Source organism: Monodelphis domestica, chromosome 1 (genome assembly GCF_027887165.1).
Source record: "Monodelphis domestica isolate mMonDom1 chromosome 1, mMonDom1.pri, whole genome shotgun sequence".
NCBI lineage: Eukaryota > Metazoa > Chordata > Mammalia > Didelphimorphia > Didelphidae > Monodelphis > Monodelphis domestica.
In genome coordinates, this window is record NC_077227.1 from 192,453,492 (window position 1) to 192,467,630 (window position 14,139).

The following is a 14,139-nucleotide window of genomic DNA, read 5'->3' on the forward strand; positions in this document are numbered from 1 at the left end:
CAAAACCAAGGGGGAAGCTAGAAGTTCAACAACTCTGAAACTGCAGAATGTCCCAGCAGGCTAACTGACCAAGTCCAGGAGCAGTCTATGGAAATTCAATAACACACAAACCAACAAACCAAAGTTAAATTAAGGATTTACCTAGTGCAAACCAAGAGAATACTGAATAATCCTCTCCCTGTACCACAGCACTTTGGAAACACTAAAAACTTACAGGCCTTTTTGACTGGGATAGTGGCAGAACATAAAAGACAGAAGATCAGGTCAGACATTCCCAACCTTCTCCTCCTTCTTGCCTTGAGGGTTGGGCAGAGCCCAATACAACATAAAATCCAAAGTCAGTAAGTAGGCTGGAAAAATGAAAAAACAAAAAAGAACTTGACCATAAAAAACTATAGATTGAACAAAACCTAGCAAAAATTTCTAGAAAATGTTATAACTTTAATTCCTGATAACTAGAAGGATAATGGTATATTGGCTGACAATGCTTTTATCCCCAGAATTTTCTCATAGTCTTCAAGATTCATGTTAAATCCTACCTCCAAAGATAAATAAAGCAACTGCCTAGCTGGAAGACCTTTGTCCCTATGTCATTTACTGAATATATTACTCAGATGATATTCATAATGCATGGCTTTATAGTACTAATTATTTTTTGTATAGACATATATATGCCTTTTTCTCCCCAGCTAAATGGCAAATACCTGTTTTAGACTTTTTTGTATCGTGTATTATATTTATTATGGTATTCTGAATACAGTAGGCATTCACTGACTGCTTTGGTTGGTCAATACCATTAGCAGTTTGGAATCTCTATGTTTAGACATGAGGGGACAATGTGTACTCATAACTATAGGTAAGGTTTGTATTGTCTGTCCATTCATATGTAAGCTATTTTCCCTTCCATTAAACTACCAATGTATGATACTTTAAATTAATCAATCAAAACAATAGCTAATAAACAGAGTTTTTTCTTTTATCTCTCCTTTTCCATAAGGAAAAACAAAGTAGGTAGAAGAAAACAGCATAAAGAAAATTGGATTGGGAGGCAGGAAAGCCAAGTTGTAGTTTGCCTAGGAAAATAACTATCTATACTACTAATGACAAGACATGCTCCCTCTCTGTATCATCTATGACAATTTAATTTCTTTTAAATCCATTATTAAGGAATTCCATGTTGAAACTTTTGGTCAAAAGTAAAATTTCTTGATTTAAAATAGAAATTATAATAAACTTTCTAATTAATACCATTAGCTATTGATCTGAACTACTAAAGAGGTTAATAAGGACATCTTTCTATTTTGTGGAGGGGGAAACCAAGGACCAAAGAAGAGGAGCAGTTGATAAAAGGCAACCCCCTAAATAGAAAGAAAACAGAAATAGAATTATACTTTCAAAAATTTGTTATAGTTTAGCCATAAATCTAGATCTCCTAAGATATTTGCTCTTTGTTCCTCTCCCAACAGGTTGTAATTATTTTACTGACACCTACACAATTGCAACTTACTAAGAAATGGAAGGCCCCTAATGAGTCTTGCCCCCCAGCAGTAACAAGATTGAATTCCTAATAGAGATAAAGTGATTTTAGTGAAAGACTTCATAGTAAGGCTCAGTTTTGGTCTGCTTCCTTCTGTTTAGTTGGTCTGTAGGTCACTTAACTGGTTACTTCATTTTACAAGCTATATTTATTGAAAATAGAATAGAAATAATATGGAAATCAGATGACAAGAAAATTAAGGAACAACTGAGATTCAAGTATAAACAGAATGGGAACATGGTAATATGCTGTATCACTTCAACTTCATCACCCTCCCCAAGTATAACTACATTTTAGAAAAGATATTATTATTAACTGTGAATTTGAGATTTACTCCACCCTGCTTAGTTTAACAAACAGGAATGTAAACATCCCTACTTAAGGATTAAGTGTTGAGGAGGATGGCCTATGACAGACATGTGCTAGCAAGTGACAAATCAGAAACAACTGACAGACTCCTGGGCTGTCCTAAGTCAAGCTTAAGCTACCATTGGTATATGTGAGATGCAGGAAGTGATGTAAAAAAAGTCTATATATTCGTGGCACTTCCTCTTGCCAGTGTGCTTTTTGTGGAAAGGTGACTCTGCCTCTTGTTGGGCTGAGCGGCTGAGGTGTATTGGTGTGGCTGCAGCTATTGTCTGGGTTTTGTGGTGAGTGTCCTTAAAACAGTCCTGGGAGAAGCTCAATAGTGTGGTTCAGGTGAGGCTTCTTCCCTGAGCTCTCTCGGAATTTAGGCTGATTCCCTTTTCCTTTACCTTTCCAAAAACACTATACTCTGAGGAAGCCGAGATAGTTTTAGTCTTCTGAGGAGGCCTCGAGCCTGAACTTATACCCCTTTCCCCTCTCTCTTCTTCTTAATTCCTTCCCTTTATATTAATTAAACCATGATAAAATTCCCAAACTGACTTGAATATTTTTATTGGGATTTGAATTAATCCCTGGTAACCAACTAAATTTATATTCAGTTAAAAAAAACCCTAAATTTACCCCTTACATAGCAAGTTCTCTGAGATATGACATATATGCTGGAAATGATAATCTAGAAGCCTTTCTCCTACTGCCATAATGAAATTATTTCAGCTGAGATAATTTCCAGTTATGAGATACACAAAGCTAGAACATAGATGCTTTATAAAGCATATATGTACTGCTACTACTCCCTACCACTTTATTCAATTGCTAACAGTTGTGAAGAGTGAATTGAACTTTCATTGTCTATCAATTAGCAATTTTATTTTAAAAATATTTTTAAATTGCATCAACATTTATTTATCTTTCTGGTTATTTTTACAGACTTCAATAAAAATATTAAAATTGCTAGTACTATTGTCTCAGTGATTTTTTTCCACTGATTTTTAAAAAATAACCATTGTTTTATATAACAAGAAATGAAAACTTTCCTTAACAGTACTTCTGGCACAAGGATTTCTAGCACTTCTTACCCCAGAGAAGAGCAAGTATGATCATGCAACAAGTGCCTCAATAGAGGTAGAAATGAAAAGGAAAAGTAGGGAACATCTACATGGAGGGTTTAGAATACCAAGAAACCCCAGCGAACCTACTTGGTGCTTATATAATAATAAAAAGAAAACCCTTGCATTTGGTCCACTTTCTTGCTCTAGTCACCTAAAGTGTATATATTTTTAGTGCAAATAGTGTTACTCAAACTTGGGAGGATGAGCTGTTTTTTATTTTTCAGAGACTTTGTGAGGATTTATTATAGGACAGGGAAGATGGTCTAATGCCTTCACATGGTTGCAGCAACTAGCTTAGCATTGTAGACTTTTAGAAGTGAATGAAACCTTGGATGTTTAGTCCAAATCCTACAAGTTTGTGAAGTTGCCTGTGGTCACATAGTTGGTTGGCAGCACCAGGACTAGAAAGCATCATAGTGTAATGAAAGATCACTGGGCTTAAGTTAGAAGATATGGCTTCAAGATGACTGCCCCCTACAGCTTTGTGACCTTGGACAGTTCCCTTTGCCAGTTGGATCAGTAAATGATAAATGAGGCAGTTGGATCAGTAAATCACTGAAGCCCATTTCAGCTTTCAACACCCCGTGACCCTGTTTCCTGCTGAGTATATGTTAGCTGAGGTTTGGGGTCCTGTCTGCCTGTAGATTCCCATCTCTTTGAGGAACCCTGCCCTTTTCCAAGAAGCATCTACTGTTCTTCTTACCCATGTCTTAGAGATCCCCTTTTCCCAAATGCCTGGTTATTATAAGGAAAATTCCAGTTGGGAATCAAAAAGGAACAGCTCACTCAGCTTGGTTTGTATCTCTGAGACTGAAGAACTCCTTACTAGCCATGGTGAGAGAAGAAATGACACCATGGCTGTGAGGCCCTAGGAAGTTACAGCAGTCGCAGAAATACTAGTCCTTCCATGGCTGCAGGCCAGCCTGTGCTCTGGGAAGGGGCTGTTAAAATCTGCACTTCGATTTGGACAGACCACTAGGGGTAAGGAGTTGAGCCCCCTCCTAAGTTCTACACAGGCTCCAGATAGTGCTGAAGGTGCAGAAGAGGAAGTTGTTACTTTGAGATACTACTTGGACAAATCGCTATAAGGATATATGATTAGACCTTGGGCCAAACAAGTAACAGGTTCACTCGCTGTTCTCTGCTGAGTCAATATGGAAGGTATGTGCCTGGGGACCCACTCCTTTTTTGGATTTAAATTAGGAACCTCAAACAGTTGTTATTTGTTCATTCCATTCATTCATTAAACACTTATTGGGTGCTGACTGTGCGCAAGGGAGTCTAGGATATGTGTGGTGCTTCTGACCCATTATCATTAGGATTGGACTTTGAGTTGTTTTTCAAATAGTGATGAAATTGCAGATGCCTGCAAAATCCCAGCACAGCTTCAGGCTGAACCCCTAATCCTGGCCAGCTGTTTTGCAAATGTTTAGCAAGAAATCACTCATCATTAATATAACAGAAAGAAAGCACAGTGTGGATGGTGGGTGAACCATCCTTTGTATGTAAAGGAGAGCATGTTATAGTGTACATGGTAGCTGAATTCTCTGCCTGGTACACACTAATTACAATCATATGAGCCTTAGAATATTAATCAAAACAGATGAAGTGGCAGGTCCTTTTTGTAAGGGAAAGAAGACTGGGTTCCTGAGGTTTGGACACTGACTGATAAATGAAGCTGGCTCTCTTGATCATTTCTTCCATAGGCAGGTTAGGATACTAAGCCAGGTAGAAGGCCAATGCTCCCACAAAACTATCTCCAGCCCCTGTAGTATCTACAGGCTCGAGGATCTTCTGTGAGGGAATATGCTTTGGGAAAGGTTCTTCAGCTGATACAAACACACATCCTTCAGAATCCAATGTAATGATGACTATTTTGCAACCCCTTTCAATCAGCACTGATCCAGCAGCTGCAGGGCTGCTAATTTTTAGTCCAGTTAAAAATCTCAGCCTCACTCTCATTGCAGCAGTACACATCAGAATCAGAATAGAATTGTGCATCAAGATCAGTTGTGGCAGGAGTGGAATTAAACACTGTCTCCACTCTGCTCTTGAGGGCCATTGTCAGGGCTTCCAGAGAAGTAGCTGGAGATATTTCTAGCTGGCAGACATTTACTTTGGCTCTGCTAATGATATCGCCTGCCTTCTTCAGGTCATCAGAATTCAACAGCAAGTTTGCTCTGGCCATAATGACAAAAATATTCTGTCCATTATTGACAATTATTGAAGCAGCTCCTGTAGTGGCATCTTTGGTCTGATACATAAATTCTGTAGAAATGTCATTCTGCTTTAAGTTTTCTATATAATCACTGCCAAAAGAATCTTTGCCAATCTTGCACGTTAAAGAAGTCTTGGCTCCAAACCAGACGTCTTGGGCACATTGGTTAGCACCTTTTCCTCCAAAGCCAATAAAAACTTATGTCCACAGATGGTTTCTCCAGTTTTGGGCAGATGTGATGTAAGGCTGACCAGGTCGGTCTTGCAGGAGCCCACCACTACCATTGCCGAGACTGGCTGCAGCCCCATCACACAGACTGCCATACTGAGGACAAGTCAGGCCTGAGGATTTGAGATGAATTTTGCCCTTTGTCCTCCACCAGGAGCAAGGAACACTGTGCCCCTCCTCTCCCAGACGATTAGATAAGGCTTCAATTAGCAATTTTAAAGTTAATCAACCCAAAACTTAAGCACCGCTATTTAACACTAAGTAAGAGAGTTCTTAAGTCACTTACTAAAGTAGGTGACAGTTCCAGAGGCCACTGACCATCCATTGGTAAGCAAATTGAAAGACTGCAATTGGTTCTAGTAAAGTGGAGGAAGGGACAGGAAATGATGTGGAAAAAGGACTATAAAAAGTCCTAAACTTCCTATTCAGGGGGCTTCTCCTGGTAACTTGGCTTTTTGAGGTGGCTTTGGACTACTTGACCTTCGGCTTATACCTTGACTGGCTCTTAGACTGCTTCTTGGAGAATTGCTCCTGGATCTTCTCCTTTGGACTTCATCTTGGGTTAGTGAGTAGCTCACCTTCCTTTTCCTGGCTTCTGGAGAGATTAGTTCCAGAGAAGCCTTTCTTTCCTGGAGGAGGCTATGTTGGCGGAACTCTTTCATAAGTCACCTCTGGGTCCTCTGTCTGAGCCAAGGCTGAGCTGGATACTGAAACAACATTTAGTATGATAGGCCAGACATTTTTTCTATCCTCTTCTTACATTTCTCTACTTTCACTCTTTCCACCTCTTTGTAAATAAAAGCAACTAAAAGTCATTTTGACTTGAATGATAATATTTTAAATCAGTGACAACAATATTACTTTAGAATTCTCAAACTTATTCAAACCCTAAATTTAATTTTTAACACAGTACCTGGTAGCAGGTGTCCAGTTCTTTCCCATTGGCTGAGAAAGATATCATGCCTGTGGCCAGGTCAATGAGGCAACCTATTTCCAGGTCCACATTACTTCGACTTGATCTTTGGGAATTGGCAATTATGTCTCCACCCCAAATCATGTAACAGTTGCTGCGCTTCACACTAGGAACCAAGATTTAAAAGGAAAAAAAGAGGATTAAAAGGTTAGTCTCTGGAAGATAATAATCAAATCTGAGTAATGATATTGCCTTAAGTAACGTTATTATAGATGGTTATCCAAAATTGATCAATTTGAATGATTTTTTCCAAATAAACCATCCTTTATCACAGTTCACTAAGCATAAATTATTGCTCTCAACAGGCAAGAGGAAAATGCATGTTGGCTCACCAAACACTAACTGCAGAAACCATTTTTAGATATTTAATTTATTGTCACAAGAAGCCTTCCAGATAGGGTATATGGTAGCATTTACACTTAAGATAGAAAACAAAACAAAACAAGTAAAGCATGAAGGTTCAGTACATGCTTAGAGTTATACTAGAAATTGGTATAAGAATAAAAGTCCAGGTTCACACTCTAGGATTCAGAACAATTAAGTAGTGAACAGTCTAGTAATAATGTTTAATACAATAACATGGGGTTTGCTGTCTCTCCTAATTCTTTTGTTAGTATTCTTTCTCTATAGTGATCTCAGTGTCGACAATAATGTGTAAACAGTATGATGCTACTTCTCTCAGGGATATTCAAATTTCAATAAGAAATTCCTGAAGACCAAAAATCCTTTAGTAACAAAGGTTTGAATTTCCAATGAGAGAATTTTAGGCATCGCAACAAGAAAGATTATTAGGGCAGAAGATAGCTCCCAAACCTCTCAAATCATAATATTTAAGTAGCCAATACTGTCAACTTCCAAGGTCAAGTCTGTTAGATAGTATGTTAGGACCAGAATGTCAAACATGAACACTTTGGTTCCCTTAAAATTCTAAAGGAGAACAGTACACAACATTAGAACACTACCTTTAGATGCTCTAAATTAGTTTAAATTTTAATTCTTTTTGGTTGCCAATTAAGACTTAGAATAGTTTAGGACAGCAAATGGAGAAAAGTAATTAATGTTTTCTATAGACCTGCAGGCATTATCAGAGCTTTCCATACAACTTATGTTAATATAAATCTATTCCAATTTCTCTCCTATACAATAACTTACTCTAAACTGAAGAATACTCAAAGCATTGTCAAATTTCCTCTAAGATGAATTATACATACTGTTAAACCTCAAAATTTTAAATACAACTGTTATTATAGGTTTTTGTTTTAAAATAAATTTTATTGATGACTTCCAATTTTAAAGTACAATCATTTCTGAATATATTGGTCTTGCATTTTCTTAGAATTGAATCCTTGTTTACAACAACAGAGTAATAGTAAATAAAAAACTGACAGTGACCATTTGATAGCATATGCAAGATTCTGTTCTTGTAGTTCCATGCTACTTTGCAAGGATTATAATAGAGAGGAGCAGGTGGGAGGTAAGGGATGTTTTATTAGAGTTTTTCCAATTATTTGGCATTTATCTTTTCTATGACATTTTTTTCTGAATTTAATGATGTGAATTTATTTTGAATTAAAAGAAATTTGTTTTTTTCTTCCCTTCTATCCACATCTCATTGAAAAGAGAAAAATTCCTTTAATTTACACTGTTATTCATTGTTTCTAATTCTGTTTACTTTTTTGCATCAATTCATAAATCTTCCTATAAACATTCCTCTTTAGAAAGTGTTACTATAAATGTTTTGGCATATATCTGACCTTTGATTCTATTGTTGAACTACTTGAAGTATGTGCTTAATATTGATATTTATGGTAGAGGCTGGAGAGAGAGAGAACTTGTTAATCAAGTTGCAAGAAGCTGGAGACCTGCCTGTCAATCGAGAAGGAGTTTCCAAAATGGCATGTTCCCAGGAGTTGGTAGTTGAGCTGACCAGGGGGGAGGAGGCTTTACTGGGAGTCATTCTTTCTCTGGAGGTTGAAAACCTGGCTGAAAGACCCTGGTGGGGCTGATTTGGTTTTGGGGTCCTCTGGCTTTGGACAGTTGAAGTTGACAAGAAGGAGAGACTTGGCTTTTAAGTTGGTGGTCTATTTAAGAGTTGAGCTGGCCAGGAGAAACTGAAAATTTGAACTTTGTTTTTCTCTCTGGGGTTGAAGCTGAGAAAGGAGACAAGACAGGCTGAAGTAGAGATTTTGAACTTTGTTTTCTCTCTGGGGTTAAGCTGAGAGACTTTGCTAATTTTGTGAAGAAGAAGAAGAAAGAAGCTTTTAAAAAGCTGTTGTTCTCCATCTCCCTAAATGTCTTAGAGTCACAGCTTGTGACTGGACTACTTTCTCAAACCCTCATTTTAGATTAGGGACATCCTCCTCCCTCTCACCTCAGTTTCCTATCCTGTTATCCCAATAAACCCCCTGACTTGAAAAGGAAAAGAATAGAGTATCTTTATAGTTCACTCAGGGGGAGGGAAGAAGCCAAAGGCTTCAAGAATTGGGAGGAGAGGGTTGGAAAAGGGAGTGAGTGAAGGGGGGAGGTGGTTGAAAAGATATACTGATCCATCAGCCATCAGTAGGGATTAGTAGGCAAACCCCAGAGTAAACCCCAGAGCAGTTCCCTTGTGTAGCAGTTCCCCTGTGTATTAGCATCCCTGTGTGGCAGCATCCCTCAGCATTTCTCATTCCTACTTCCATTACAAATAAGCAGCTTCAGGTTCTCTTAATATCTCTCTAGTCACAAGCCAGAGGACAGCAGTCATTGCAAGAAGAAACAGTTTCCCTCAGTTTACCTTCTCTATTTCACCAAAGTAATAGTTTCCCCTCAGTTTACCTATTCTATTTCAAGAGAAACAGTTTCCCCTCAGTTTACCTTTTCTATTTCAACAAGTAGTAGTTTCCTCAGTTTATTTCTCTATTTCATATTATAGAACTAAAGAGTTTTACTACTCATGATTTAATAAAATAATCAAATTAGATTACAAATAAAACAATATTCAATTCATTATATGTATGAATTTGAAAGAAATGTATAACAAGGAGATCAATATTTCACAAAAGTCTTATTCTGATCTCTCATTAAGACATATTGTTGTGACAAGTTTTTTTATAAAATAAAAAATTATTTGTAAAATTAAAGATTTAGATTATTAAGGGGAATGATGCAAAAAAGGATGAAAAGAAATAGCATCTTTTAAAAACTTTATTTGTTACACTAAATTACAGTTAACTCCCTCCTTCCTCCACTTAGAGAATTCATCATTTGACAAAAATATACATACATATATATAAACACATAAAACTTTCTTGCTTATTTCTATTTATCAGTTCTTTCTTGGGAGGTAGACATACACAAGTCATTCTTCAAACAATATTTCTGTTGTTGTATATAATGTCTTGGCTCTGCTCATTTCACTCTTGATAGCTTCATGTAGGTCTTACTATGGTTTTTTAAAATTAGGAATAGTTTTCCATTGTTGCATGATTCATAATATTCCCCTCTGCCCTTGCTCTTTCCCCACCCCTCCTAAAGCTGACAAGCACTGGATTATACATGTATCATTGTTCAAAACTTGTTTCCATGTTATTCGTATTTGCAGTAGAGTGATCTTTTAACATAAAAACCCTAATCATATCTCTATCAAACTATGTAATCAATCATATGTTTTTCTTTTGCATTTCTACTCCCATGGTTCTTTCCCTGGATGTGGATAGCGTTCTTTTTCATAAGTTCCTTTGGACTGACCTGGGTTATTGCATTGCTGCTAGTAGAAAAGTCTACTACATTCAATTGTGCCACAGTGTGTCAGTCTCTATGTACAACATTCTCCTGATTCTGCTCTTTTTGATCTGCATCAATTCCTGGAGATCTTTCCAGTTCAAATAGTCTTGCCATGTTTTTATAAAATAAACCTGTTCATCATTTTTTAAGGTACAGTAGTATTCCATCACAATATTATGCCACAATTTATTTATCCATTCCCCTAGTTGATGGATATCCCTTCAATTTCTAGATCTTTGCCACCACAAAGAGAACTGCTATACATATTTTAGAACACATGGATTTTTTCCCTTTTTCCCTGATCATTTTAGGAAATAAATCTAATAGTGATATTGCTGAGTCAAAATGTATAAACAGGTTTAAATTTTTGAAAGCTATACTAGTGGAGTTAATAGCACTGGAAAGACTTCAAGCATGGTTTTATTGACAGATTATATCTGCTATTTGAAGTCTAGCTGGGGAGGACCATAACCAGTAAGAAAACCACTAAGTAGCAAGTTTACCTGAAAGTTATACTATTCTGATGGCTGAGGATCCATAATATGTAAATGGATATAGAGCAAATAATATTTTTTCATCCTAGCCAACTTTAGTCTTGCTACCATGACATTATTGCTGATTTGTGCGTCGGCTATGGGAGAGGGAAAGGTGGGGGGTGGGGGGAGGAGGAAAAGAAAATGATCTTTGTTTCCAGTGAATAATGTATGAAAACAACCAAATAAAATAATGTTAAAAAATGAACTCTTAGCATGGATAATTTTACTCTTATTGTTAAGTCAATTATATCTAGCCAGCTTCAGAACCAATCAGTCTTCTTGAACCTATCATCTCCTGTTCAATCACTGTACCCATAATTATACTGCCCTACTCTGATTTTTATATCTTGTTTGGGGAATTGTAATCCTATCAAATTATTTCTAGGAAGAACATGTCAATTGATTGCCATATTCTTCTACTCAAAGTGGACTGTCAGTGAGGCCAAACAGTTTTGATGTAAGATTTTGGGAGACATACCACCAGGAGAAGAGATATTTTGAATTCTTAGTAGAGAGTACCTGTGCAGACACTCATGTTAACATCTAATGTAGTTATTGTGGGAAAGACCAAAAGGAAACCCTTTGGTTAACACAAGTTAAACTTGTTTACACCAATTAATACCGAGGCAGGGAAGTGTGAAAACTATGTCTTTCTTAATGATGTAGGTGACAGAGATTTGAAAACTTTGCCCACCAATGCCCCTTACAAAAACCCTGTGTAGTCACTGAGAAAGGTAGATTGCACCTGGAGATTTTAAATAGATTTTTATACCAACTTTTATTGTTGTTACTGACCTCATTAATGTACTGGATAAGGCAGCCTAGGCCTTTGGTGAGTGGTAATAATTTTGGCAACCTTGATAATGCTATTTTCTCTACCTGTAAATTTGATTAGTCAGGAAGAGTTGGGTTTCACCTAGAATGAATCCAGAATTCCTTACAGTCCTTCTGTAGTGGACTTGAACTCTCCCTTATGCTGCTATAGTCTTGTAGGCAGAGACTTGAAAGAAGTCCACTTCCAGAGATCATTGATGTCTACCACTTCATTGATGACATAATGTTAACCAGATCAGATGAAGCATAGGTAGTAATAGGGGGTAATTCTGAGTGTCAACTCAGGACCTAGAATACATTGTATAGAAGAGATTTATAACCTCTTATTTTACTACAAAAAATAATTCTGCCTAGGATGAAGACCAGTGACTGTGATACAAGTGTCATCATCTGTACATACAACTCTGATGATCCTAGCACTGTTCCTGCTCATTTCTACTATTTTCCATCAGGAAATCCACTGTAAGCTTTTCCTGATATCATTGATGACATGATTCAGAATAACACTCCTTCAGGGGCTATTACATTGTTTATTGTATTTTATTTCTACTTTTTGTTTGTTTGCTTTTTACCAGTACTTAGGTTCTGCTCCATTGCTACCTTTTCTCATCTCTGAGACTAAGATTGTCAGACAATAGCCCAACAGGCTATCTAAGAGTTTGAAGGTCCTCTAGAAGAAATTTAGTACTTTGCCATCAAGAGGTGGAAATTTGGAGGAACAATACCTGCTCCACATAGATGGGGTAATTTTTCTCCAAAAAGGCATTATAGAGGTTTAACTAGTTAATCAAAGGTCTAAGACTTGTTGTATTAATAAGATTCCTGATTGCCTAAGGCTTAAAATTAAAAGCTTTTTAACGTAAGGAGTTGGGCCTCCTTAGACTTTATGTATATCCTCTGCTAATCAACATACCAATTTGGTCAAGTGTGGCATAAATGGAGGTTATGGGAGTTGTAACCATCTGTACAAATGCTACATGTGTTATTGTTGAATACCTTTCTATAAGCATGTTGTTAAATAAACTTTTTGTTCAATGTTGGATGGCCTACCAATATTTCACTTATTTCCAAGCCTGAATTACTAGAACAATTTGAGTAAGGAGTGCCAAAGAACACCAACTTGTTACTAACATTTCTAAAACATGGCTTCCAGAGCTAAACACAGTATGCCAGATGTAGTCTACTAGGTTTGATCTTCTCAGTCCTTGAAAAGGACTTTTTTTATATAAACTTCTGTCTAGTTACTCCTAATTGTGAAGTGAAATGATTTACTGAAAAAAGATGTAAGAATTTACATATATTTTTATTTAAATGCATCTTTTAAATGAGGTAAAATATTCTAGCCTTTACGATGTTTTTGGAACCTGACTCTGTCATCTAGTGCACTGGCAATCCTTCTGAGCTTTGTATAATACAAATCTTATACAAGTATTCCATCAAACAGAAATGGTCTAAGAATAGAGAATCCTAACCCTCCAACCTCAGCCCAAGAATTCTTTCCAACTACCAATGATACTCCCTTTTGGGTGTGGCCATTCATTCAGTCCCAAATTTGTCCAACTGCACTATTATCTAAGACAGCCATCTCTTTACATTTTCCTATAGAAATAGTATAAGGTCATAAAATACTTTTCTGAAATCTTTGTTAATCTCTTTTCATAGTATCCCTCTGATATATACATCCAGTTAGTCCACCAGAAATATAAATTAATCATTTTCTCTTTTGATTGATTTCAGGTTCAGGTGCTTGCAATGTAGCTAAATGTGCTTCCTACAACTCAACTGTGCTTCTTGGAAGAAAAGATGACTAGAAAACAGGAGTTACTCATGTCTGACTGAGCAGAAGATATGGAACTTGATAGAGCTGCTTGGATAGTGCAAATTTTCTGTGAAAGTGAAATGCCTATTCAGCACTCCCACAAATCTCCTAAAAGTCTTCATCTCCTAGCAAAATATTATTGGAGTAATGTGTTTATGTTTTATGTTTTAAGAATTTGCCAATATGCACTTATGAATTTTTTGTGCTGTAAGCATTTTATTTTTTGTGTTGGAGGGAAAAAATGGCCTTTCCTTACTTGAAAAATAAAGAGGTAAAGTACTAAGACAATATTAAATTATTAGTTTTTAGACCATTCACAAATGTTAAACTTAGTTACTAGTAATTCTATATGTGAGATCCTCACCCAATGTTCATTGATTTGCTATAGTACTAGAAGAATATTACCACACCAATATTTATATCCTTGCTATAAATAAAAACAAAATATAAAGAGGTTGTTGCTAAATGAAAAGATGATTTTGGGGTTCCCCTTAATAAAGTACATAAAATAGCTGGTAGAGTTGGTTTCATTATACTCCCAAATACTATTAGAAATAAAATTTCTGAGGAAATTTTGTAATTTTGTTTTGTAGTTCTCTTTATTTGCATAAGCAAACTACCTCCCCAAATGAATACAGCACATGTTATGTACTGAAAGCTGTTAGAGAAGACAAGATGAAAGAAAAAGAATTTGATAAAATCCTCCAATGCCTTTCAAAATATGTTTAATTACTCAGTGACTTCAACGTAAAAA

At 36.5% G+C, this 14,139-nt stretch overlaps 1 protein-coding gene and 1 pseudogene across 3 annotated transcripts in view; both read right to left on the reverse strand.

The window, feature by feature from the left end:
- The window catches only part of RYR3 (ryanodine receptor 3), a 793,997-nt gene that overhangs the window by 287,280 nt on the left and 492,578 nt on the right, over nt 1-14,139 (reverse strand). For all 3 annotated transcript variants that reach the window (XM_056810219.1, XM_056810218.1, XM_056810220.1), the window contains one exon: nt 6,372-6,537. In XM_056810219.1, the coding sequence (XP_056666197.1) occupies nt 6,372-6,537 (166 nt within the window). The remainder of the gene's footprint in view (nt 1-6,371; nt 6,538-14,139) is intronic.
- On the reverse strand, nt 1,034-6,330 carry LOC130456271 (ribokinase-like; annotated as a pseudogene).